The 23,699-nt window shown below is 48.2% G+C and overlaps 2 protein-coding genes across 2 annotated transcripts in view; one reads left to right on the forward strand and one right to left on the reverse strand.

Moving 5' to 3' along the window:
• The window catches only part of ryr1b (ryanodine receptor 1b (skeletal)), a 96,452-nt gene that overhangs the window by 61,144 nt on the left and 11,609 nt on the right, over positions 1-23,699 (forward strand). The gene's annotated exons all lie outside the window — the stretch shown is intronic.
• Positions 154-22,828, reverse strand: LOC139336924 (tyrosine-protein kinase receptor UFO). The gene is made up of 20 exons (XM_070971235.1): positions 22,274-22,828; positions 19,208-19,418; positions 18,734-18,834; positions 18,446-18,628; positions 15,736-15,816; positions 15,513-15,625; positions 13,679-13,874; positions 9,805-9,944; positions 9,565-9,709; positions 9,349-9,366; positions 8,419-8,548; positions 8,052-8,143; positions 6,123-6,218; positions 5,763-5,840; positions 5,267-5,359; positions 4,874-4,995; positions 4,232-4,341; positions 3,907-4,066; positions 2,923-3,059; positions 154-2,639 (listed from the first exon to the last, which is right to left on the reverse strand). The coding sequence occupies exons 1-20, from the start codon at positions 22,434-22,436 to the stop codon at positions 2,180-2,182; spliced, it is 2,829 nt and encodes a 942-aa protein (XP_070827336.1). The 5' UTR covers positions 22,437-22,828; the 3' UTR covers positions 154-2,179.

Consider the following 23,699-nt stretch of genomic DNA (forward strand, 5'->3'; position numbering starts at 1 on the left):
CCGAGCCTTTACATTATTCAGATGTTTCATGTGTTTGCAGGGATGTTTCAGAGGACGTCTCGGCCGCTGGGCTGCTGACATTGTCCCTGTGCTGTCGTTGATCTGAGTGAATAAACATGCCACTAGCACATTAACGCTGACTACATCGAAGCTCATTCATGATGAACACATTTATTTCTTACACAAAATACTGTAGGTACTGTATAAAAATTTGTTTACAAATCATAACAGTGACAATATAAAGGCAATTATGGTACAGTCTCCAATTCAGCAAGAGAATCACAGTCCACACACACGTACTGAGTGTAGATCTACACAAACACTGGCTATCTGAAGGCACTGAAGGCAGCCTGAAACCCTGCGAGTCGACTGGCTGCGCTCATGAAGGAGTTTCAGCTTCTGCAGATTTGTCCCGAGACACTTTTAGAGACCAAAAGGCCCCAAACACCCGGTTAAACCCTGGTGTTTGGAGCATTATGGGGCATCTGCACTCAAATTGAACAGATCAAATCAGAGCAGCGCCTCAGCCTCAGCACCACACACACGACCTAAGACTATCACTGAGTATACAGTACCAAAGGCAGTGCGAGAAATGTACACTTTATCTTAGCAAGGAATTTCAGAAACATATATATAAGCATACATATAGAAGTACATGTATATGTATACATATATAAGTACCTTTGATATATAGAAACACAGCGCCTCATTTAAACAAATGTTCTCCCAAAATGTGTGTTGGAATATGAGAAAATAACTCTGTATGAACTCTCATTAAGTGCATGCATGACGCCGAGCTGCAGCCGGTGGATGTCCTCGTAGCGTCCTGCTGCTTTCTGCCTCTTTCTCCTCGACGTTTACGGAAAACACTCACAGGCTGCTTTTCTGAACATGCACGTGAGCTGATCTTAGGAGTGATATCTACAGGATGGCCGAGGAAGCAAGACAGAAAAGCATAAAAGATACACACATTATAAACAAACATACATTGATATAAAAACATTAGTGCAACGTTGTAGAAAAACAAAAAATCAGCATAAAAAATGACAAAATGTGTAATTAACACTGTGCTTAAGCCAAAAGCAACGGTGAGGAGCTTATCCCGCCATTTGCCTTGGGTGACTCCATCATGTCCGTACCTCCCCTCAGTCCTCTGATTACTCGTACCCTCTTGATTTGACCGGTACCTCTGTCCCTGTTGAGCGAAGTCTCAGGTTCCTGAGTTACGACAAAGATGTACAGACAGTATAGTTGAATCAGGACTTGCACAGGCGCCTCAGTCGGCGAGGAAAGAGTTGCCTTGTGTGAACGATAAATGGCTCGCGGTGCTTCGTGCACAAGTAGCAGTGCAGCCCCTGGAGGGGCTGCGAGAGGCTACATGAGGCTGTCACATAAACTAATACAGGTTTTTAACACGGAGGAGGTTCCTCATTCAAAACAGCTCCACATGAAAGTCTCTAAAGCCCGCGGTGGATTTTCTGTCTGAGTTTGGTTATCTTTGAATTCTTCACTTATTATTACTCTTTTGTTGTTAAAGACCTCAGCTCAAAGCTGAAAAACGGTTGCTCAGGCTGAGAAACGCTGGTTTTAGCACTTCATAAACTATCAGTGTAGCCTTAAAGCAGCCTTCAGTGGCACAGACGCTGCTGCTTCCTCCCGTCTTCGCCTCCAGTCCTCGAGTGGACGAGGTTTCTGCGTCCTCGGCTGGTCTGAGTCCTCCATGTCCGCGCTCGCTCGCTGTAAAGTTCAAGCTCCTGAGTTTGTTTGGCTGTGGACTCAGTCTGGCAGTGTCTGAGCTGTCTTTCACAGAGACGTTTGATTTCGTAGCTTAATCACATGCAGGAGGTCGCTCTGCTCCGTACAGGTAGTTGGTATGTTATTGCTTTAGTGACCGGGAATGCATTTCTCTGATTGTGCTGTTCACCTGCTGTCTGCATCACACTCTGACTTTACAGTCAGCTGGAAATGTGCTCATTTTAGAAAAGGGGGGGGGTTGACAGAGGAAATAATCCTTCAGGTCCCTGGAATGCCTTCCGCTGTGTGTGTGTGCTTGTGCAAAATATGTGTGTAGGGGCGCATGAGGTTTGTACAGTCAGCAGCAGGAGGCTGGATCTTGGTCTTGGACTGGGGCGAAAGGATGGCACACTTTGGCAGTGTCATTTCTTTAAGAGTGAAGCCATCACTGCCAGGGCATTTTCCTGGACCCCTCCCTCTCCTCCAGAAGTTCACCAGGTGGGGTGGGAGCTGGGGTGGGGTTGGGGGTGGAGCGGCAGGATGGCTGTAGAGGGAGCGTGGCCGTGGAGGACGACACCGGCATGTCCAGGCTCTCCAGGGAGTCCGAGAGGGCTCGGTTGGTCTCGTGCTGGGGACAGAGGACGTAGCGGTTTGGGTGGTGGACCTCCACTGTGGTCACTGAGTCCAGACCCTTCAGGCAGAGAGGGGACGGCCCCCCAATGGGGTCACGGCCGCCGACTGCCCCGAGCTCCATGGAGGACTCGTCCATGTTGACGTACAAGATCTCGTCTGGGTCCTGAGGGTCTGGCAGATCCTCCAGGGCTTTTTCCAGCTCGCAGCGCAGGGACTCAAAGGACGGGCGATCCTTTGGGCTCAGCAGCCAGCAGGAGAACATCAGGGAGTAGCTGGAGAGGACGAGGAAACACATTTCAGAAACAATCAGTTTAAAACGTAATTAGAAATAGTAAAGATATCAGGATTTCATGTCTCTAAGAAACGTAGAGAAAATTCAAAGCATCATCTGAGCTCCTTGAAAAGCAGGCAGCCTGGGACTGCTTTTAGCCTCCAGGCTTGATTACTTTACGGAAAAAAGGTGCTTCTAATCAGGAGGCCAAAGATTTGCGGGTGACTTCATCATCAGCTGAGTCTGCCCTGTGAGTAATGTGCAGTGAAGGAGCCGACACTCACATGCAGTCCAGACAGTCCGGCGGCTGTTTGAGACGGTTCCCCTGCCTCAAATAATCATAAATCTCGCTGTTTTCGACCCCGGGGTACGGAGTCTGGCCCCGCGTGGCGATCTCCCACATGGTGACTCCAAACGACCACTGAGAGGGACGGACAGATGGGAGGAGGAGGGGGAGAGACGGAGAGAGAGGGAGGAAGAGGTTTGAGTTCCTTCAGATTTTACAGGCTCTGCCACACACTGCTCAAACATCGGCTGTGGAAGTAACACAGGCGTGTTTGTCGAGGCTTTCTGGACATCCTTTATGCACAGCGTACTGAGGAATGTATATCCTTTCCAAGGCTCACACTGACACGAGCATGGAAACAAAAACTCTGCATATCTCATTTCTCACTTTGAAAGAGTGCAGACTTTGCACTGACGCATTCGTTTCCTGGAAGCTCACCTATATTTGGCCATAACAGCTACACGCCCACTTCTGCACTGCCTCTTTAAAGCAACAGTGGCCCAAAACCAGCTTTTTACGACATGAAAGGTGGCTGTAAAAGGTCGTACGGGGCTTCCTTCCACCAAAGAGAGCTATTTTAATAAATGTCTGTTTTGACAGTGGAAGAAAATCTCCAAACATCCACAGAAACTTTTCATCATTTACTCAGCAGGATCTAAACAGCTGTGATTGATCAGAGAGCACTGAGCATACAGAGGCTGGAGGGGTGCTTTCAGACGTTTACATGAAGGTTTTGATAATTGTTTCTGCTGTGAATTCGATCACCACGGCAACAATCATGTGACTCTTAGAGACACATTTCAAGTTTTCTAACACTTTAAAGGCAGACGAAGGTATGACTTTGACTTAATTAGCCATAATTAACCCTGGAATTAACCTCGTGGTGACCTGGGATTAACACTAGCACACACACACACACACACACACACACACACACACACACACACACACACACACACACACACAGAGTAAGTGAACTGACCACGTCGCTCTTGGTGGTGTAGACGCGATCCGCCAAGCTTTCGATGGCGATCCATTTGACAGGCATCTTTGAGATGCGGCCCTGCCTGTAGTAGTCCCCGTTGTAGATCTTCTTGGAGAGGCCAAAGTCGGCCACGCACACGTTCATGTTCTCGTTCAGCCTGAGGCAGAGGGACCAAAGCGGCGGACAGTAAAAAAAGTGCACTCAGCTTTTTCACCCTTCTTGACATGTTACTTGAAAGCTGGAGTTACTTTGCAGAAAGCGAAAGAGCAAGTGTTCAGAGGGAAGTGAGAGAGCGAAAAGTGGAAGAAGAGATTGTGCTTACATGCAGTTGCGGGCAGCGAGGTCTCTGTGGATGAAGTTCTTCCCGCTGAGGTACTCCATCCCTCGGGCAATATCGGTCATAAACTTCACCAGCATTTGAGACGGGAGGTACTGCAGGACAAAAGAGCTTCGGTCAGGCATCCATCACAGCTGACATTTCTTTTCCGCACAGCAGAGGGCCCCAGAGCCCATCTGTTCGGGGACCAGCGGCCCCTCTGAGCCCCCTCCTGAGGGACGATCAGGATTCAACACGCTGTGCGTTTGGATGTTTGTCAGACTCATGGAGGTTTCAACATTCAGGAGGAATCTCGTTTTGATTAGGCTCGTGTTTCTCAACGCGCCTCTTCGGGGACTTACTGCGTACGGCAGTTCTCCATCCCAAAAAATCACTTCATCCATTAATAAGCAAAAGTGCAGATAGCAAAGATGATCTCAGATCCCAGCGCTGCCAAAGAGGTGCGGATAGAGACTGTAACCAATACTTCTTGTCTATGTTAACTTTTGGATATCATTTCGCTGACGTCCGTGTGAACTTCTAAACCCTGAACTCATTAAACCGTCAAATGGTGTGTGTGTTTACGCCTGTGTGCGCACATGTGTGTGCTGCTGACTCAGAGCTTTGACTGCTCGTAATCACACTTACCACAGGACAGTCTCCCAGCCTGGAGTACAGCAGATAGCTGTGCAGGTCTCCATGTTTCATGTAGGGCAGGATGACCACAGGCGAGGGGTAACCTTCACTCTCCACAGTCTGCAGACACACACCTGTGGAAACACAGCAGCTTAGTGTTACCCACACACACTGCATGCATGCTCTGCACATACAGACGTTTACATGATTTTACTTATAACCTCAGAATACATACTCTAATGAACTGAGGCAGTTTCTTAAAGGGTCAGTTCACCTAAATCCTAAAAAATAAAGCTACTTTCTCACTTAACTTTGATGGCATTTAGTTTGATTTACTCAGGTTTGAGATATTCCTCTCAAAGCCATCCATTCTTTCCAGAGGCACAGTTATGAATCCTGACTCACCCAGAAGCCTCATGACGTTGGGGTGGTCGAACTCCTTCATGCAGGCAGCCTCACGGAGAAAATCTTCCATCTCTGAGCGGGTGCAGATAGCAACTGGAGAGGGGACAGTACAGCGGTGAGACCACAGGGTTTGGTACAGCACAGGGTGCCAGCGTAAGAGGTGAACTTTTACTTCTGAGGGTGATTTGGTTCCTGAAATTCATTAAACTATTGCTATGTCTGTTTTAACTTTGAGCTCGATCGCGTTTCAGAAAACTGCCCATAAAAATTCATCTTTTGCTCCTCAAATCTGACGTTTCTGTACAAATGCTTTTACTTTGGCACTGCAGTTTATGTGGGGTCAACTTTTGTTTCTGCCAGCGCGTTTATAACTGAGATTCAAGCCCCCAGCACTTGTTAATTTCTGACCCGGGGGGCTGCCTATCAAACGGCCTGTGTTCCCAAAGATGAAGAGATCCATTGTGGCGGCTGCTGAGTACTTTGGCTGTCTACTCACTCTTCATCGTCTTGACAGCGACTTTGAGAACCGACTCCTCCTGAGTCAGCAGCCCCTCCATCACGGAGCCGAACTCTCCTGAAGAAAGCAATGGAAACACAATCAAACACTCAGTTTGGATGCATGAAGAGAGCACGGGTCTGTGAGATGATCGCATTGTGAACTGTTGCACGATGCCCAGGCTCAAAACATGCAAGTGTCAGACAGAAATGACCGGAGATAAGCGGAGAGCAGATAAGCCCTGAATGTACTTTACCGCCCTGATATGAAAGTGTTTACAAAAGCCTTTTCTACCGACACTGCACACATGAACTTCACTCTTTCCCAGAAGTGAGACTGACTTAAGAAGCAAAGTGCTACCTTCTCCCAGAGTCTTTCCCAGGGTTAGCTTATGTCTGTCCACCATCACGTCTTGGAGCTTCTGCTTCAGCTCGTCGCTGATGCCCAGGCTGTTCACTGAGGAGGGAAAAAATAAGGAACTTTAATGGTGTTTGAGGCACTTTAATGAAGAACACAGAAAACAGAGAAAAGCAGCCAGAGTGCAAAACCACAATGGACAACACGACGCCAAGAACAAAGTGTTAATAAACACTGCCAGCGTGAAAAACAATGAAAATAAGACTAGAACTGCACTAATCCTGCCTTCTTCTAAAACTCCAGTAAATCTTGCTGGTTGTCATCTTTTTGTGATTGCAAACTAACGCTGCTTTTCTCGAATTTACATCAGCGTCAGAAATGATGATCTATTGTGTGCTCTAAATGTCGAGCGTCGTATTTTACAGAAAAGTCTGTTCACTTTCAAAAATGTGAAAAGTCTTAGTTAAAACTCCCAAAGCCTTAAAACTAAACTGCAGCTGAAAATAGAGTTAAAACTGAACAACAGTGACGGCAAATTCAACATCCAAACCTGGAAAATATTCCAGCTGTGGGACACATGAGCAAGGTTTGGGAGCAGGTTTGAGTGGGGGGGGGGGGGGGGCTGAGGTGTGAAGGTCTCAGCTGGTTTAAAGCTTCCTGACTGGTTCAGCCGGCTGCCTGTCACTGAGCCATATGATGTTTTCACATCTGGGCCGGGACACGACAAGGCAACGACACGCTCGGAGATCCCCCTCCAGCTGCTGCTCCACTATCAATCTGCCACACGTCGGACAACAATGCGCTCAGTCCACAGGCATGTTCCAACACATGCTGCCGTGACCGACTATTAGCCAATGCATCCGATAACCGGAGCTCGAGGGTTTGACTTCGTCCTGAGAACTGGCCAACAATACTGGTCAACATCAGGAGCGTAAATACCGCCCAAATCCCTCCAATCTGACCCTCTCCTTTATTCCCAGCGTGCCTCCCCCCATTCAGCCAGAGTACACGTTATCTCTGCATCTTTTCCTCTTGGCTGGTCTCGTTTTACTCACTGGATACGTTTTTTTTCTCTACAGTTTTGTCCTTTTTTGCGGCCGAGGCAAGCTGAGACTCGTGTATGAGGTCTTTACAAATAATGCACGTTCACCGGGGACAATGTCGGGGCTTGACTGTGACCTGGTTGTGTGAAATTTGAGCCCTATGCTGTGTTTACAGGTACGTATCCCTGCGAGGACTCACAGCGAAGAAATAACCTCTTCCCTCCAATCAGAGCAGTCAGGCGACTCCTCGTCTGTTGTTACAAGCTTCTCGAGTTTGAAATGTCATTTGTGAGATGTTACATCAAGTCACTTTCTTCCTGATGTAACTGTATCCCCTGTTATCTGGATGTCACCCTCCCCGTCCCGCCTCCCCCTGCTCATTTGGTAAAATGCCTGAAGTCAAGTCAGAAGTAATTCTGCTTTTCACACCTGATTGGACAAAACTTCATTCAGTGGATTAACTGAACACCGAACCAAAGTAAAAGATGAAACACGGTGTTATACAGGACAAGGGGCACAGTGTTGCTGCAGAGTGTGTCAGCTGACTGACGGCTCCGGGGCTGTTTTTACAGCTGTGGGGAATGAATTAACCCTTAATTGCTCGTGTTTCAGCCTCTAATCAACCAAATGAACCTTTCCTGTCTTGAAATGTGGAGAATAGAAGTGTCACTGTGTAATTACAGCCAAAGATTTCCTTCCACTGAACTGTTGGATCCAGGCCCGGCGCGTGAAAGGAGACGCTATAGTGCTGTTTTTTTGCATCGTTATCTAGAAGAGGCAGGTTTGGGCATGCTGGGAGACGCATGTCTTCCTGCTGTAAGGACAGTCAGGTGCAAACAGTAAGTGTCGTCTTTCTGAGGAACATGCAGGGGCGGACAGAGGAGCTCACATGTTGCTTCTGTAGTCCTGCGGCTGTAGGTGCGGCGGGCGCGGTACCTGACCACCAGCTCTCCGCTCTCCATCATGGGTTCGAAAGCCTCTCTGTGAACGCATAAACACATCGTTCAAGACAGAGCGAAACACAATGAGAGGTCACTGCGGCAGATGCGTAAACACTGCAGGGAACATGGCACCGCTCCACCGTTCTTAAGGACTGCTGCTCTTTCAAAACAGATGTCTCCTGTTCTGTCCAAATGCTTGAGAATGCATGCAGAGTGAGGCAACTAGGTCAAGGAACTGAAAAAAGCTCCAGTTTTCTGGTTTGGCACGGCTGTCCTGTCCCTCCCTTCCACCCACGAGGAGCGCTAACAGCTCACCCAAAACGCGTCTCCTTGCGCCGCAGCTTGGCCACGTAAACAGCCATGAGCACAGCTATGGACACGGCGCCGGCGACGGCCATCACCACGTACCACCAGTGCCAGGAAAAGGCCGGGGGCAGCGACGGACCTGAGGGAGAGGCGTCAACACACACAGATGAGGGTTCAGTCAGACATTTAGCCATTACGGCTAACAAGAATCATTAATTACTTTTAATTTTCTCAACTGAAACAGGTGAAACTGGATTATTTATTGGTGAACTTAGTCGTACTAAAACCAAAGTGCACAGTTTCACAGTTGTTATCCTGTTGTCTTCATACACTGATGTCCACTGTGGTCGCAGCGACTCCGTCCATACGCAGCATTAAAACACGCTTGACCTCAGTCATTCCCTCCATATTTGTTGAGCTGAATGTAAACATATCTACTAAAAATACGCTCCTTTTTTCCCTCATTCTCAAAACATCTACTTTCTCTGAGTTCCTGAAATTTACTCACAGCTACACCCACAAGTCGCTGCTGTTCACCCACAGCCTCCACCCACTGTTTTTGACTTTTCATCCCATTCACACTCCTCCTCCCCCGCTTTCCTTGCCTCTTTTATCTGCCGCTCTTGTTGTTCGAGTCGTCTGTCTGGCTCTACTAGACTAAGCAAACAGAGATGCTCCACTGTTCCTGCCCGTTATAAATATTTATGATGCGTCTCCTCATTCACCCCTCAACCCTCTTCCCCTTCTCTCTTTTTTCTCTTCCTTCCCTTTTTTTCTGAGATACACAGGAAGGAACTGACAGAGAATAAGAAAGAGAAGTGTTGTGGTGGAAAAAACACCATGAGCTCACTTCCACTGTCACTGTGTCATTAAGCGCCGCTCAGAGAGGTCACAGACGAGATTTGTGAGTTTGCATGTGCAAAGCCGGTCGTTACTCACCTCTGAACTCCTCCATTTCTGCGGGAGCAAAAAAAAAAGCAGAGCTCATGTCAATAATCTGACTTTCAGGAGAAAAAAAACATATTTTGTGCTGTGAAAATAACATGTTTATCCCTGCAGAACAGCATGTGACTGATGGTGATTATGAATGAAGATATGAGCTAAAATCAGACTCTTTTATCATTATTAGTCCTTCTGACGCTTTTTGTCACTCACCAGGAGCGATAAGTGTCAGAGTCTGTGTGGGGGTCCAGGGTCCTTGCCCCGCCCCCGTGTAGGCACACACTCGATAAGACACATTGGACAGGGGGGTGGACAGATTGATTGACAGCTCAGCGTCCAATCCAGTATCCACAACAAACTGTCAACAAAAAGAGGGAGTCAGTCAGCATCGCTGGACATGTCCTCTGTCTGTCCTCTCATCATCAGACCGTCACAGCTTCGTCCCGGACTCACCTGCTGTGCGGCAGGTGTGCTGTACTCCACCACGTAGCCCTGCAGCTCTCCATTCAGCTTTCCCGGAGGCCCCTCCCACGTCACCAGCACCTCTGTCCCATTGAGGACCGCGGTCACGTTCACAGGTGGGTTTTCTGGCACTGAAACACAAAGCGCAGCAGCACTTGAAGGCATTTCACTCCTCACACAGTTACACGCAGAGCGGCGTAAGGTTAGGCAAGCAGGCGGCTCAGGGTGTGGCGGCGTACGTGTCAAAAATTCTGGGTATGAACGAGGAGTCGGCAGCGCTGTGACTGTGAGCCCGGTGGCCGGGGGCCAGTGGGCTGGGGGTTAGCCAGGCGTGTGTTGTTTTGACAGCCCAGAGCCTCTAGGGCGTGGATAAGTGCAACAGCTGGAAGGAGAAGATGTCAGAGAATGTGGAGAATTCTGCTTTATTAGGGCAGAAAAGGCCGGCTAAGGGCACCGCAGACAGCGCCGTTAGCTTAGTTCAGGAGCCAGCGCGCCCTCTCTGTCTCAGCATGGTTGGACGGGCTCTCCGTCACGCTTTCCCTCCTCTTCTGTCTATCCCTGTTTCTGCTTTATTCTTTGGCCTGCCATTTTCTCTTCTGGCTCTCTGGAGCGGAGAGTAAAAAAAGGCCGCTGGCAGCAGAAATACCCAGCGGAGAGAAAACCTAGCTGAATAACATGCTAGAAATAGTGCGAGGAATTTGTGTATGTGTGTTTGTGTGTGCGTGTGTGATTGATGCCCTGTACAGCAAAGACATTCAGGAGCCTTTTCACGGCGAGACGACATCGCTTAGTGCCTTTGTTGAGTTGAGGCTGTCTTTGTTTTCGCTCCTCGCTCGCTCTCTCTGCGGGCTTATAAAGTCACACGAACTAGCTGGACAGCCACACAAACCCACACCAACGCACACACACACACATGCGCTAAGTCAGTGTGAGCTTGGGAAACATGGCCCAGCCTATGGATGATGTTATCAGGAAGCGTTTGGCGGGTGATTGTTTCCACATGCGGTCCCTGTTCTGCCTGCCAGCGGCAACAAAAACAGCCTCCAAGTGGAGTTTGTTCCAGCAGCTCGTCTCCACCTATGATCCGTCATCTCTCTCCCTGCCTCCTCCTCAACCTCCTTGCCGCCTACCCCGCTCCCTTCTCCCCTTCCCCTCCCCTCCTCACGTCTTTCTCCCTCCCTGTCCTCCATCCAACATGATTCCATCCCCTCCTTTCCAACTTTTCTTCTCCCTCGCTGCCCTCTCTGTGGTCATGCCTCTCTCTTTTTTTGCCATGGAGCTACGAGTTCAAGGGAACAGAAAAGTTAATTGTTTGACGTAAAACTTCAGGGAGGAGAGAAAAAAAACAACTGCTTCACTTGAATAAACTCCAGTTGGAAAATTTGGGAAAGTGAGGTGTGTTTTCTGAAGCTACAGAGGAAAAAAATGCCTCATGTTGTTCCTTTGTCTTCCACATGAAAGCAGCGCAGGCTTGGCAAGAGGCTTCGAAACAAACAGTTTGAGCCACAATTAGTTCACAGCAGCAGAGGTTAACATCTGCATCCATGGCAGACTACTGTTTCACATCCTGTTGCGTGTCGCATTGAAGACGCCGTGTCGGGCAGCCATGTTTAAACAGCGTTCGGAGGCGCGGCTGTACGCTTCAGCTCGTCCTCCCTGTCTGGTTAGTCTCTGCGTGGGTCAACACGTGGACGGAAAGGGGTTAGCCTGAAGCCAAAAAAGGACTCATAACCCTGGGATCTGGAGTCTGGTCTCCATAAACGAAAATAAACTCAGCACTACACAGGAAACGTGTTTCCCAGATCAGCTGGGGAACAAATGTGAGTGTCATCAAAACTCCTCAGAACATCCTCGCTTCAGTTTTTATGGTGGAAACAGACTGCTGTTGTTGAAGTCCGTTAACACTCGTACTTTTATTTTTCTGGCATATCAAACGGGATTAAACGTGACACGTCGTTGTGACTCATTCCCATCAGGATGGTGAGTTTCATCAGGGTTACAGACGAATGTGATGTCATAAAAGTATCGAGGAATAAGGCGTCCCTCAGCTGACGTTAGTTATGTAAACAATAATCCAGCTGCTGGAACACCTGCTCATACGTTTGTTTTTTTGGAAAGATGTAATTCTGGGCTCATTTAAGGAAGTGAGTGGAACGTGTTTACATAATACATACGTAAAACATAATCTCATTGCAGCTTTAGGATTAGGACCGTGACATGGGTCATCTCACTTCCTGTCCCACCCATGAGTCCCCCTCCCCCTTTCAGTTCTCCCATCCTCCGGGGAAAATGGTGGGCTTTGGGAAAATAGCAAAACGAGTGTTTTCTCAACGCGCCCCCTTCCCTCGTTTCCCCCGTTCTTCTGTCCATTCCTCGCCGCGGCCCACCATTAACCTCTTTTTTGTTTTTCCCACAGTGCCTGGCTGTTCGCTCGGGGAAGAGAAATCAAAGGTCGTCCGAGGTCAGCAAAAAGGAGGGAAACGAGAGAGAAAGAAGTGAAGCTGAAAGACTGGATTGAGAAAAGAAACTTGTTGAGCTTGTTTGATGCGTGGCGTTACTGCGAGGGAAGCAGAAGATGGATGTGAGAAGCAGAAAGAGCTGGCAGGAGAAGAGTCTGCAGCGAGGAGACAGACAGTGTCTGTGCCAGCATGACACATGTAGGAGATAGTAGAGCACATAATGGCACAATTTATTAATGCGAAACAAATGGAGGAGGAAGGCAGACCTCGGCCTCGACAACAGAGACTTCTGGGAGTTTTGTCTTCAGCAGCGAAAGCAGAGAGAAAGCTGTGGAAAACGTGGCCGGGCTGCCAGCAGTCCACCTCCCCCCTTCATTTTCTCACTCTCTTTGACCTCCAGTGCTTCCTGAACTCTCTCTGACCAGCAGCTGAATCTTATCTTGTGTTTCTTTTCATCCTCTGACTCATTAGGACAAGTGCACAGAGAGCTGCTGGAGCTGGAAAAGCAGCAATATCGTCCAAAGGGAACTATAAGAGAGCTTTTCCACTGAAGCAAAACAAGGATTGCTGTGACTTTATGAAAACAAAGAAGTGAAACTCGAAAATCCTGACGGCAGCCAGCGTATCTCAAAACCACTTTTCGTCCTTCTCCATTACAGTGGCGTTTCCACTTCTCCTTTTTTTCTATTTATGAGAAATGCTGTGTTTAAGTGTTTTCAGATCATAAACAGCTTCCATTACGGAAATCCCCCATCATCCCTCCAGTGGCGTAGTATCTTCTCTTCTTAATATACGCTGTTTCCATTCCCGTTCATCCGGGGATAGAGACAGCATGAGCTGGCATGGAAAATCCCACCTCGGTTCAAGCTGACACACAGCAGCCTAGCATTACAGTTTGGACAGAGTGCTGCGATCCTAACTGAAGCCTTTCAGGAGAATTTAACGTCCACCCTCCCTCCCTGTCTCCGTCTCCACCTACTCCGTCCCTTCAATACCGGTCGGCCCTCTAGAGTTTACATTTGAAACTGGCTCTGCAGAGGTACACTCACTGGTGTCTGGCATTCTTCATAAACACGGACTAAGCCGAAGGGGCACAGGAAGGAATATTATGACTAACAGCGCAGTAACTCGATTCTCTGACTCCTTACTATCACACCGTATGTTCCCAATAAGTCTTGACTCACTCAGTCCGCAGAATTAAAGCAGCAGTGAAATGAAAAAGAAGGAAAAAACAGAGCTCGGTACAGACCAGAACACCCAAAAAAAAATCAATTGTGTCTGCTAGCATCTGTCCAGTAAACAGCAGGAGTGAGAGGAAAGTTGGACTTCAACCAGTAAGCAGATAACACAGCCTTGACCTTCACACACACACACATAATCCAGGGTGAAAACAAACATCTCCTCACCTCCTTCTTTGGTGCGTAGCTCCATCCAGGGCGACCAGTCAGACGGCCCCTGGCTGCTGTGACAGGCCACCCTCACAGCATACAGGCTGTGGGGCTCCAGGTCCCCGATGAGGTGTGTGGCCGGTGGGATGTTCACATTCTGGTTGAGGATCATCTGATCGGGACCTTCTCCGGAGAACCCTCCTGAACGTTTGGCCTGGAGCATTCAGAAAACGTACTTCTGTTAGAGCTTCTGCCTGCTTTTGGACACGATGGCAGGTGCAGATTTGGTGGTAATATGTTGTATTTCCCGATGGCACATGAGGTAATTATTAATAATCAATAGCTTAATCATTGATAAAAGGATTGAAAGTGACTTCAGTTTGATGATTCATGTGCATTAAGTTGTTTTTCTGGTATTATTTTCCACTACATGCACAGTGCTGACAGACTTGTGGAAGAAAAGGTGGGGGTTGGAGTCTGTGTGCAAAATGGTGGTGGTGGGGGGTCGGTGTTAAAAATCTGCTTCATTGCTGTCTTGAACTGAACTCAGGGTCAGTAAGGTGCAGCGAAAGCAGAACCCATCAAGTAAAAATCACAGGCAGAAACCTGCTGCCTCTGCAAACCCTCTGCGGTAAACACATTTAAAGAGGAACACAAGGCAGCAGAAATCTTTCATTGCAGCACTCTTAAAACCACATTAAAGTTACTGGTCTGCACCATTGTTCCCTGCTCATTATCAGGCAGCTTTCGCAGGCTACAGGCTGCACTTCACAGGGCGGGCTTAACGGTAAGAGCCGAAAACTCATACATGAAAGACCGAACGAAGAGCCGCACGAACAGACTCGGCGTGTGCGTACAGCAGATGCCGTTATGTGCGGCTTTGACAATGACTTGGCGTGAGTTGGTGGTGTGATCCTGAGGAATACTGAGTTGTATGAATGAGGAGTGTATGAATGCGTGTGTGTGAGAGTAATTCCTCACTCGATGAATCACCGTCCAGCCTGTAAACAACTGTTTAATCTAATTGTACAGCTCAGCCCTGAGTCACACTTCAGCATGCATTCCCCTTGTATGCCTCAGACCCACAATACCTGCTGTCACTGCCTTTTCCTGTTTTCTTTAACCGCCTTTCTTTCTTTCTTTCTTTCTTTCTTTCTTTCTTTCTTTCTTTCTTTCTTTCTTTCTTTCTTTCTTTCTTTCTTTGTGTAGCACTGTAATGTCCTTCTGCTCTCTACACATCGCCTTCTTCATGTTTCTTTTCACCACACAATGAACCATTAAATTCAGATTTTTGCCCCATTCTGCTGAAGCCGGCCCCTCGCCTTGTTCCCCTGTGAGGGCGAGGGGGTGAGGGAGCGTGGAGGGGAGGGGAGGGGAGGGGAGGGGGCATGAACAGAGAGAGGTATGAGGGGCAGCGTTATTAGAACCAGACGTTTCTGGGTGGTGCTGCGCTGCTCGCTCCTCCAGGAGAAAACGTTCCTCCTCTCAGCTACGAGCTGTAATGGCCACGGAGCAGGGTAGTGGCAGAGAGACACTGACACAGAGAGAGCGAGCGAGGGAGTGGTGCTGCATGAGATTAGTCCAGGAGGCCACTTTCCCAGAGTGAAACCTGATCCACTGGTACGTGAATGAAGCAGGGAGGGGTAGAGGATGAGTTAAGAGAAGAAAAGCAAGCTCTCTGTTCTTTAAAATGAGGCCTGAGGTAAAGCTCTGATTGTCAGAGTCCTGCAAATAGAGGGGGAGTGATGTGTTTGTTTAACATGCAGGTCAAACAGTTGCAGTGATTTTTCCGTGCTGGTTTTCTCAGCTAGTTGTGGTATTCTCCTCTCACATTGGTCTCATGCTGTCTCACCTGAACAGAGCAACGGATTATTGGGTAATCGCCTCCAAAACCAGGCTGCCATGACAGCTGGATGCTGGTCTGAGTGATCTCCACAGGCCTCAGATGAGGCTGGGATGGGAGAACTAAGGACCCAAAAAGACACAATGAATAAAGATATAACAACAAGGAGTTATGCATTAATAAAGAAGTGTGTTCAAACTGAATGGAAAGGGGCTGAAAGGTTTGTGCTTACCTGTGATGGTACCAGATCCAGAAGTGGCCACGCCTTTGTGGTTATGGGCCTCACAAGAAAAGGTGCTGGTCCTGTTCAGACCTGGGCGGAAAAATGGTCATCACGGTAAGTCTCCTGCAGCACAGACTCTTATTTCTTATCATATAAATAAAAGGCAGGAATGATGAAAATCCACCTTGGACCAAATCTGTGTCAAGCATCATCAAGCAGTCATGGCCTTTTCAGGGTAAAAATTTGGGAGGATGTGCAGTGTTTTGGCAAACCCCTCCATCTCACACCTTCCTGTCTTTCAGTTTTGATTACAGCACCCCCGTCGCCCTTTTAAGTTTCACTGTTAACAAAATGAAACTAATGATATTTTTAATCACACTGACGCAAAACCCGAAGACACAAAGCTGTCGTCTCGATGCTGATACGGAAGATAAATCTTGATCCTGATCTGTCGCTGTGCAGGTCAAAAGAAGTCTATGTTTAAAAGTGGGCTAAATTTTCTTGTAGGCGTCTGGGTTACATATTCACTATTGATTCAAATTGAGCCTGCAGCTGGCTGATGGTGAAAAACTGTTGGCACTGAACACTTTTTGCAGTGGTTTTGAGCGCAGTGGAGTTGAGGTCCAGGTGTAAAAGGCTGAGCCGCTGCCTTCCAGAGGCTGGGGCTCCTCTGAGGGGGCACAACACTGCGACACAGCGAGTGAGTCGCCTCACAGAGTGACTCACGGCGTGCTGACACACTCGAATCCTTCCACAACACAGCGCAGGCTTACACACACGCCGAAACATGTGACATTCAAGTTTTCTCACTGTTATCTAACACCCCAACACTGTCAGTCAGCCACAGACTGAGGCTCACAGCCTGCGTCTCTGCGCCGACGGCACCATGCCTCCATTGTGTCGCGGCCGGAAAAAGAACAGGGGGTACGATCCTCACTCGGTGAAGTGAGGGATTGTGAGCGGCAAAGGGAGGGCGGGCGGGGGGGATGACCACTGGCTGGCCGTGCGGGTGAATGAACTGCTCATCGGGCCATCTGGAAATTGCGCCACTCGCCGTTCTGTCTGTTTCGTTCCCCATCAGCAAACCGCAGCACAACATCCCCCGATCAGCTGAAAATGTCATAATCAGTCACTAGGAAGACCTCCTGAGCTCATGAGCCTCGAGCATTGGCCAATAAAGTTCCCGTCAGCTGGGGATGAGAGCATCGTGCTTCCTCTCCTTGGCTGCATGTACAGTGCAGTCAGACAGCGTTCGGACTGTGACGTACTGTGCTTTTAATAGCTTTCTTTAGCTACTGCTTCATATTGAACTTAAAGGTGCAACTAGAGCTGATTTCCATTACAGATTAAACAAATACTTTTTGGATTGATTTCACTATTTGACTGTAAAATGTTCCAACGTTCATCACAAATTCCAAGAAGTCATGTCCTCAAACAATTTGTTTTGTCAGACAAACAGTCTAAAATGACAGAATAAGACAGAAAAACATCCAAACCTCAGACACGAACAGCTGAAATGTGAACGTTTGGCATTTTTCTGGACTTGAAATGAAACAATGACAATGAGGTTAAAGGATCGACTTCCATCATTAAGAGAATCAATATTTGGTGATGGCGGTGAAGCCTTGCAGCTCTGTTTATACACTGTTCCCCAGTTTTAAGTCAACACGGGAGGACAGTGATCCCAGACAACCAAAATAATTCTTTTAAGCCCAAACAACTGAATATTCATGACTGGCCATGGCAGTAACCTGAGCAAGCGAATGTGTGCTTCAATCGTTGGAGATCACTGAAGTCGAGATGGCTGCGGTGCAGGCTTTGCAGAACCCCACCAGGGATCCAGCTCCTTAAACGTGAGCTTACAGGGACATGCGCTGTCCCTGATGCCTTAACGGCTGGAATGCACTTCATACCATTTCTCTTTATGGGCCCATTGAGAGATTATTTGTGCTTGCCGTGGTTTGGGCTCGTGGTCTGCCGGAGCAGCTGCCCATTCCAGAGAAATGAGTGTAGGTTACCGTCAAACTGGTCCTGGTCAGCACTCACCAGCCTGCTCCGATGAGTCAAAGCAGATCCTGAAACGGACCGCTGCCGCCTGCTCCTCCCTCCTTCTGTCTGACTCAGCTTGCTTTGACTGTCCTCCTACTGCTGGACTTAACACAAACCAGCTATCCGGTAGGCAGCTGTGGTTTGCATTCAAGCAGCAACAGATCCCTTTCTCTCTCGTCTTTCTTTTATCTCTCTATGTCCTCTGCCCATCTATTTTCCTTCCCCCAATAGCCCCTCTTGTGCCTGCTGCTCTGCCTTCACCCATCGGCCACACAACCACAAGGCACGTCCTCAATGGATCTGCTGGCACTGCGCCAGCCGGCCTGCTCTCTCTGGGGAGGGTGGTTATTTGGTGGTTTTGTTAAGGCCGTGGAGGGGGGATTTGGAAGCCTTTGAAACTGTAGAAGATTGTTGCTGAGTAGCTTTTGAAGCAGTGTATTATCACCAGATTAATTCAAAACCAATGATTTAGACATTGTCTTGTTTCTTTGCTACTTGAGGCCACAGCGACTTCAAACTTGACTAATTTAATGCTGAAATGAGGAGTCAGTTGATCGTGTTTTTATGGACTGGGCGTAACAATTAACCCGAACGAAGGGATTTTATGGTTCTTATTAGCTGCGTACAAGTGGATTTGACTGCTGAGGTAATACAGACAGAAAGATGATACCTGTGAGGTTGAGCGTGGAGGGCGACAGGGCCACCGGGTCGGTCAGGGAGTTCAGGGGAGCGCCGTCCTGCAGCCAGATGACCCTGACTGGCTCTGGAGGTCCATGGGCCACACAGCTCAGGCTCAGGGACACATTAGCCACGACAGACATGTGCTGGGGCTCCACCGAGAAATGAGGAAGGCCTGCGGAGGAATCAGCTGAATCAGGATCTTGACTCTTTTAACAATCCAAATAAAACCGCAGCACAGACGACGCTGTGTGTGTGAGGGAGCTGAGGACGAACTCACCCTCCAGCTGAATGCTCCCCTCCTCAGAAAACGTCTGGTGGCTTTCTGATAGAACAGCACATCGATAGGAGCCCATGTCAGGAAGCTGCACCTTCTCGATACTGAGTATATGAGTATAAAAGTGATAAAGACAGAGGCAGACAGGTTCACAGGCTTTGGTTACTTTTGCCATCCAGTCATAGCAGGATTAAACACGTTAAGCTACAACAGGAGTTTCACTTGGCTCATATCATTTCCGCCCGACTTCATTTCAAAGTGCTGAAAGTCTACATGCTGATGTAATCCAGTAACTGCTGGTTAAGCTAGGTGAAAGGATGAGGTGGAGGAACAGGAAATAAGCACAATCACAGCACATGACAGGCATTTTTAAGGCAGGTGCGGCTGCCACACAACAGATGAACGTTTATCATTACACCTCATGCACCGACATGAGAAGAGCAGCGAGCGTGTGCAGCACAGGAAGCAGCTGCATACCTGAGCGTGCTGATGACGGTCCAACTGTTGCTGCCCGTGTGGACCTGGAACTGGTTGGTGTCTGCGTACTGAAGAGGCGCGCCGTCTCTCAGCCAGAGCACATCGGGGGGGTCCTCTTCCTCGCCCCCTTTTCCCGTCAGGGTACAGTGCATTTTAACAGGTTTGCCCAGTGAAGAGATGACAGTGGTGGGACTTCGCTCAAACTCCAAATCTTTGATTAAGAGAGGGAGGATAAGGGGTTAGTTCAGTCTTAAAACAAACCTTGCTTACAGTTCACATCCACAAAGCAAGCTTTCTTACTGGTACCCTCTCTAAAGATCATATGCTGCTGGATTTTTAATACTGATTAGTCACAACTTTATCAAATGTCAGACAGCAAAAATACATCACAGGTTCCCATCGTGACTCAGAAAAGCTGCAAATCTTGGAAACTGGAAGCAGCATTGTTCTGGTTTAGTGAATGGCTTTAACAATCAACTGATTAGCAAAATTGTTGTTGACTGGCACTAAAATCTGGTGAGGCAGGTGAAGCCACAGGTTATCTGCCGCCACGCTGGTGTTTGAGTTATCCAGTTATCTTGTGCCCCTCACTGACAGCGAGGCCGACCTGAGAAGGACAGAGCTGATTCTGGGACAAAGGCTCCTTGTTAGAGGACGGCTGCTCCTGCTGCTCTGACAGCGTCACGGCACAGAGAGCTCAACACAAACTCTACAAACGTTCAAGGTTTCTCTCAAACGCCAGCGATAAGGCTGCAGGTCGTCCGCCAAGACGCCGGAGAATCTGTTAAACATCCAAAAAATGGGGTGCAGGGTCGACATAAATATGAAGACCTGGTTCTGCTTTTTCTTACTTTTGAGACATACAACAGGAATGAGAGGTCTTATAACGGTGAGGGGAGGCGTGCATGCCAACGCAGCGTTTGTTCTTGAATTTGCAGGACGGCAGTAAATCACACTTTATCTCTGAGCGATGCCTTAAAGGTTTTCTCAAGCTTGTCAAGCCGCCCTCCTCGTCTGTTTCACGGCCCACCTTCGACCTCTGATCCCTTCGCTGTGACCTCACAGCGTAGTGCGACGAATCTCACCCACTCACACAGAGCTCAGCTGCTGAAAACAGACCTGCGCACTCACTTCAACATGCCCTTGATTCTCCAAATGTGCATGTGCTGCACGCACATGCACAGCCCTGCATTGGAAAGGCTTGTTCTGGGAGTGCGATAAATGAAGGGGCCTGCTGAGTCTCTGCTTCACCGCCTCTCTGTCTCTGTGTGCTCTTTGGCATCAAAAGTCATTCCTCCCTTTACTTTTAAGCTCGGCTGAGCACTTTCAAGACTCTGCGTAGCCATGACTTTGTTTTTTTTCTGTGCCATGGTGAACAAAAGCAGCCCTACTTTCTTCCTCTGTCTTGGTGCTGCATTCATGTAATAATAAGCTTGTAAAGCTTTCATGAGAGAGCAGAGGTGGAGGAGAGAGCAGGCCGTGGTTAAACTGTTTTTCTGTTTGTGTCTGTGTGTGTGTTTATGTGTGTGTGTGTGGCCTGTCTTCAGTGATTCATTTATGCTTAACTACTCCATCTCCTCCCTTTTGTCCCCTGAATTCCCTCGAGGTCTCACTATTTCTTTCAGAGTCAGTCTCTTTCCACCCTTCTCGGCTCCTGCTCTCTCCCTCTCTCTCTTGCAGAAAAAGCTCAGATGTTAAATGTCAGTGGACACGCACATACCAAAAATACCCAACACAGTCCGAGCATTTATCCTCCTCTCACTCCCTCCTTTATCTTTCTGGCTTTTTAACGCTACGTAATCCAGCCCCTCCATTCACTGCTGCGCCTTTGCCCTTTTCTCATTTAGCCTCCTTTTCATGCCATTCTTTGGATTCATCGCTACACATTTTGCCACCTCCCCTCCCAGCTCTTTCTCCTCCACTCTTGCCCCCTTACCCCATCCATCATTTCACTGCTTGAGTCTGAGTCAGACCAGCTCTGACTCACAAACCAAAGCATTCGCTCCCCTGAACCCCTCCTCAGGAGGCGCCAGCCGTCCCTACGTCCAAATAGGAACTGAGGCATCAGGAAAAATTCTCTTTGAAACCAACAGTCTGAGCTTATAAATCACAGCGGTTTCTAGTAATCTCTGTCCCTCCTGGTCATACATCTGCTGAGGGCCGAGGTACAGCTCCCAGAGAGCCAGCGTGACCATAATGGTCAAAACACATGAGCTGACAGGTGGAGGCCCCTGAAGGGACTCCATGTTTTCACGCACTGGTTGCAGTAGCTGATGGATTCCAAACTTTTACAGGAAAAACTGATTGTTAGAACATATAAAGGCTTCGAGATGGTGGCTGTCAGGGTCTCCACGCTGATTGTTAGAACATATAAAGGCTTCGAGATGGTGGCTGTCAGGGTCTCCACGCTTGTGGTCCCCATGTAAAATGACCTGACAGTCTGGTTTCCACCTTTCTGAGAGCAGAACAGCAGATTTGTCTCTATGTTGCTCTGCTGTGTGCTTTAAAAGTGACTTTCTCTCACTTCCAAGCAGGATTAATTTTAAGCCTTCGCCCTTTCCCGTGCCATGACTGGTGGAAATCCCAGTCTGGATACCTGGTTTGGGTGAGTCGCATGGAAGAGCACACATTTTGCTGGTTTCATATGACGCCTGATCTCAAAAACAGGATCCTCCAGCTTTTGATGGCAGTCGAGGAAAGCAGCTCTCCATAACAAACTCATTTCACTAACTGTCACTGAATGAATCATCAGAAGATAAGTCATACTGAGTCCAAGTATTTTAATTCCCAGCCTGATTCAACCACTACAGCTCTTTTGATTTCTTTGATCACCTTGTGGTAAAAGGCTTTTTATGTGGAGTGACTTCTTTCATGTCGGCCAGATGTTGAACGCACTTGCAGCTGTGGTTGCGCTCGCGACCCCAAAGCAAATTGATTTAATGAGTTAAGAGCAGAAGGCTGACTGGGCTAATTGCTCCTTACGATGTTTTCCCTCGCACTTAAGTTGACAAATAACATTCAGGTCGGACGGAAAGCTGCTGCTGTTCGGTGGAAGTCAGACCTTACCTGTGAGCGTGCCGGCGGTAAGAGGCCTGCAGGCAGAAAAAAGGACGGCGAGGGTCAACAACGACCACGCAGACGCGCTCATGCCTCTCACTGAACGCAGGTCACCTCTGAAAATGTGCTTCATTAGAGGAGCAGTCATCTTGGAAACATCCGCGGACTCCATCACCGCATCTCAGCTGCTCAAAGATCCGAAGCTGTGCGCTGAAAAAGTTTCGCTGTGACTCCGGCAGATGCTGATTATCCGCAGACAGGACCAACGCAAACCGGATCCCGTCGTTTCAGTTCCCTTTTTAAGGAGACAGATTAAAAAAAAAACCCTCTCTCTGCGCTGCTTGCTGCTTGTTTTGCTCGATCCCAGCGCAGACTGCTGTCCACCAAACTTTTAGATACCCCAGCGCACGAGCCAAAGGTGCGCCAGACGGTCCTCCTGCTGGTTTTCTTATCCAGATCCGAGTCTATTTCCAGCCACAGGGAGTATTTTTAAAGCAGCCTGTCGTCCAAAGCCTCTCTCCTGCCCACCGGTTCCCTCAGACTCCCTCAGACATTCCCCTGGCTTTCTTTTCCCTCTCTCCCCCTTCAAACACGATTCAAATTCCTCAACTCAAGTTCTTTCCACCCTCCTCCTCCTCCTCCCCCTCCTCCTCCTCCTGAGACTCCCTCCTTTTCTCAGAGGATGTGAGAAACCCTGCGGCATGCTGATTGTCTCTACACAATCCCCCATTCGCTTTTTAATTACACACGGATCCCCAGAACTTGCAAATAGCCCAGTAAATCACCAGTTTCCCGGCTGAAAGAAGGTCAGTCTGCCGCAGACTCAGACCTGCGCGCTGCCCTGTGCGGATCTGCGGCATGATCGATGGCTTCTTTTGTCCACGCAGAGTATAAATGAGTGTGTTTGCTCACATTATTTAGCGGGATGCATTAGGCTGCCTTAGACTTTACCTGCATGCTGTAAACTGTCTGCTGCTCTCCATACTTACATGTTTTTGCATGCTTTTCTTCTGTTTCTGTGCTGCTGTTTCACAGATTTAACATCATGTTTCGCTCTCACATTAAGACTTTACTTGGCTAGTTTGCGTGGTGTAAAAAGATTAAAAGTTAAGAAGATTAAATCGGGAAAATCAAACGGCTCCTCAACTTACTGGCGTAATAACTTGGCCTGTAAACTCAATATGTCAAGTCACTTTGCAGTTTTAATTTATTGACTTGCTGCTAACAATTAAAAAACGGTCGAGCTTTATTTATCAGGCGTATTCAGGTTTTATTTGCAGGATGAAAGTGTTGCTGATGGAGGCTGGGAAAAGAGAAGAGACAAAAAAAAAAAAGAGTCTTATAGCAAAGTAAGAGTATTCTGTTTTATTTATTAACAACTCCCCAAAACCAGGATTATGTCATCAGGATGTCTGAGAATTTGTCTGAATGCGCC

This window comes from Chaetodon trifascialis, chromosome 9 (genome assembly GCF_039877785.1).
Source record: "Chaetodon trifascialis isolate fChaTrf1 chromosome 9, fChaTrf1.hap1, whole genome shotgun sequence".
NCBI classification, from domain to species: Eukaryota; Metazoa; Chordata; class Actinopteri; order Chaetodontiformes; family Chaetodontidae; genus Chaetodon; species Chaetodon trifascialis.

Coding starts and splice junctions, on each gene's coding strand:
- LOC139336924 (XM_070971235.1), bottom strand. CDS start 22,436: ATGGAGTCCGCGGATGTTTCCAAGATGACTGCTCCTCTAATGAAGCAC. Junction 18,629..18,733: donor GGGGAGCATTCAGCTGGAGG/GTGAGTTCGTCC, acceptor ATTCCTCCGCAG/GCCTTCCTCATTTCTCGGTG. Junction 4,342..4,873: donor GGCTGGGAGACTGTCCTGTG/GTAAGTGTGATT, acceptor TTTGTCCTGCAG/TACCTCCCGTCTCAAATGCT.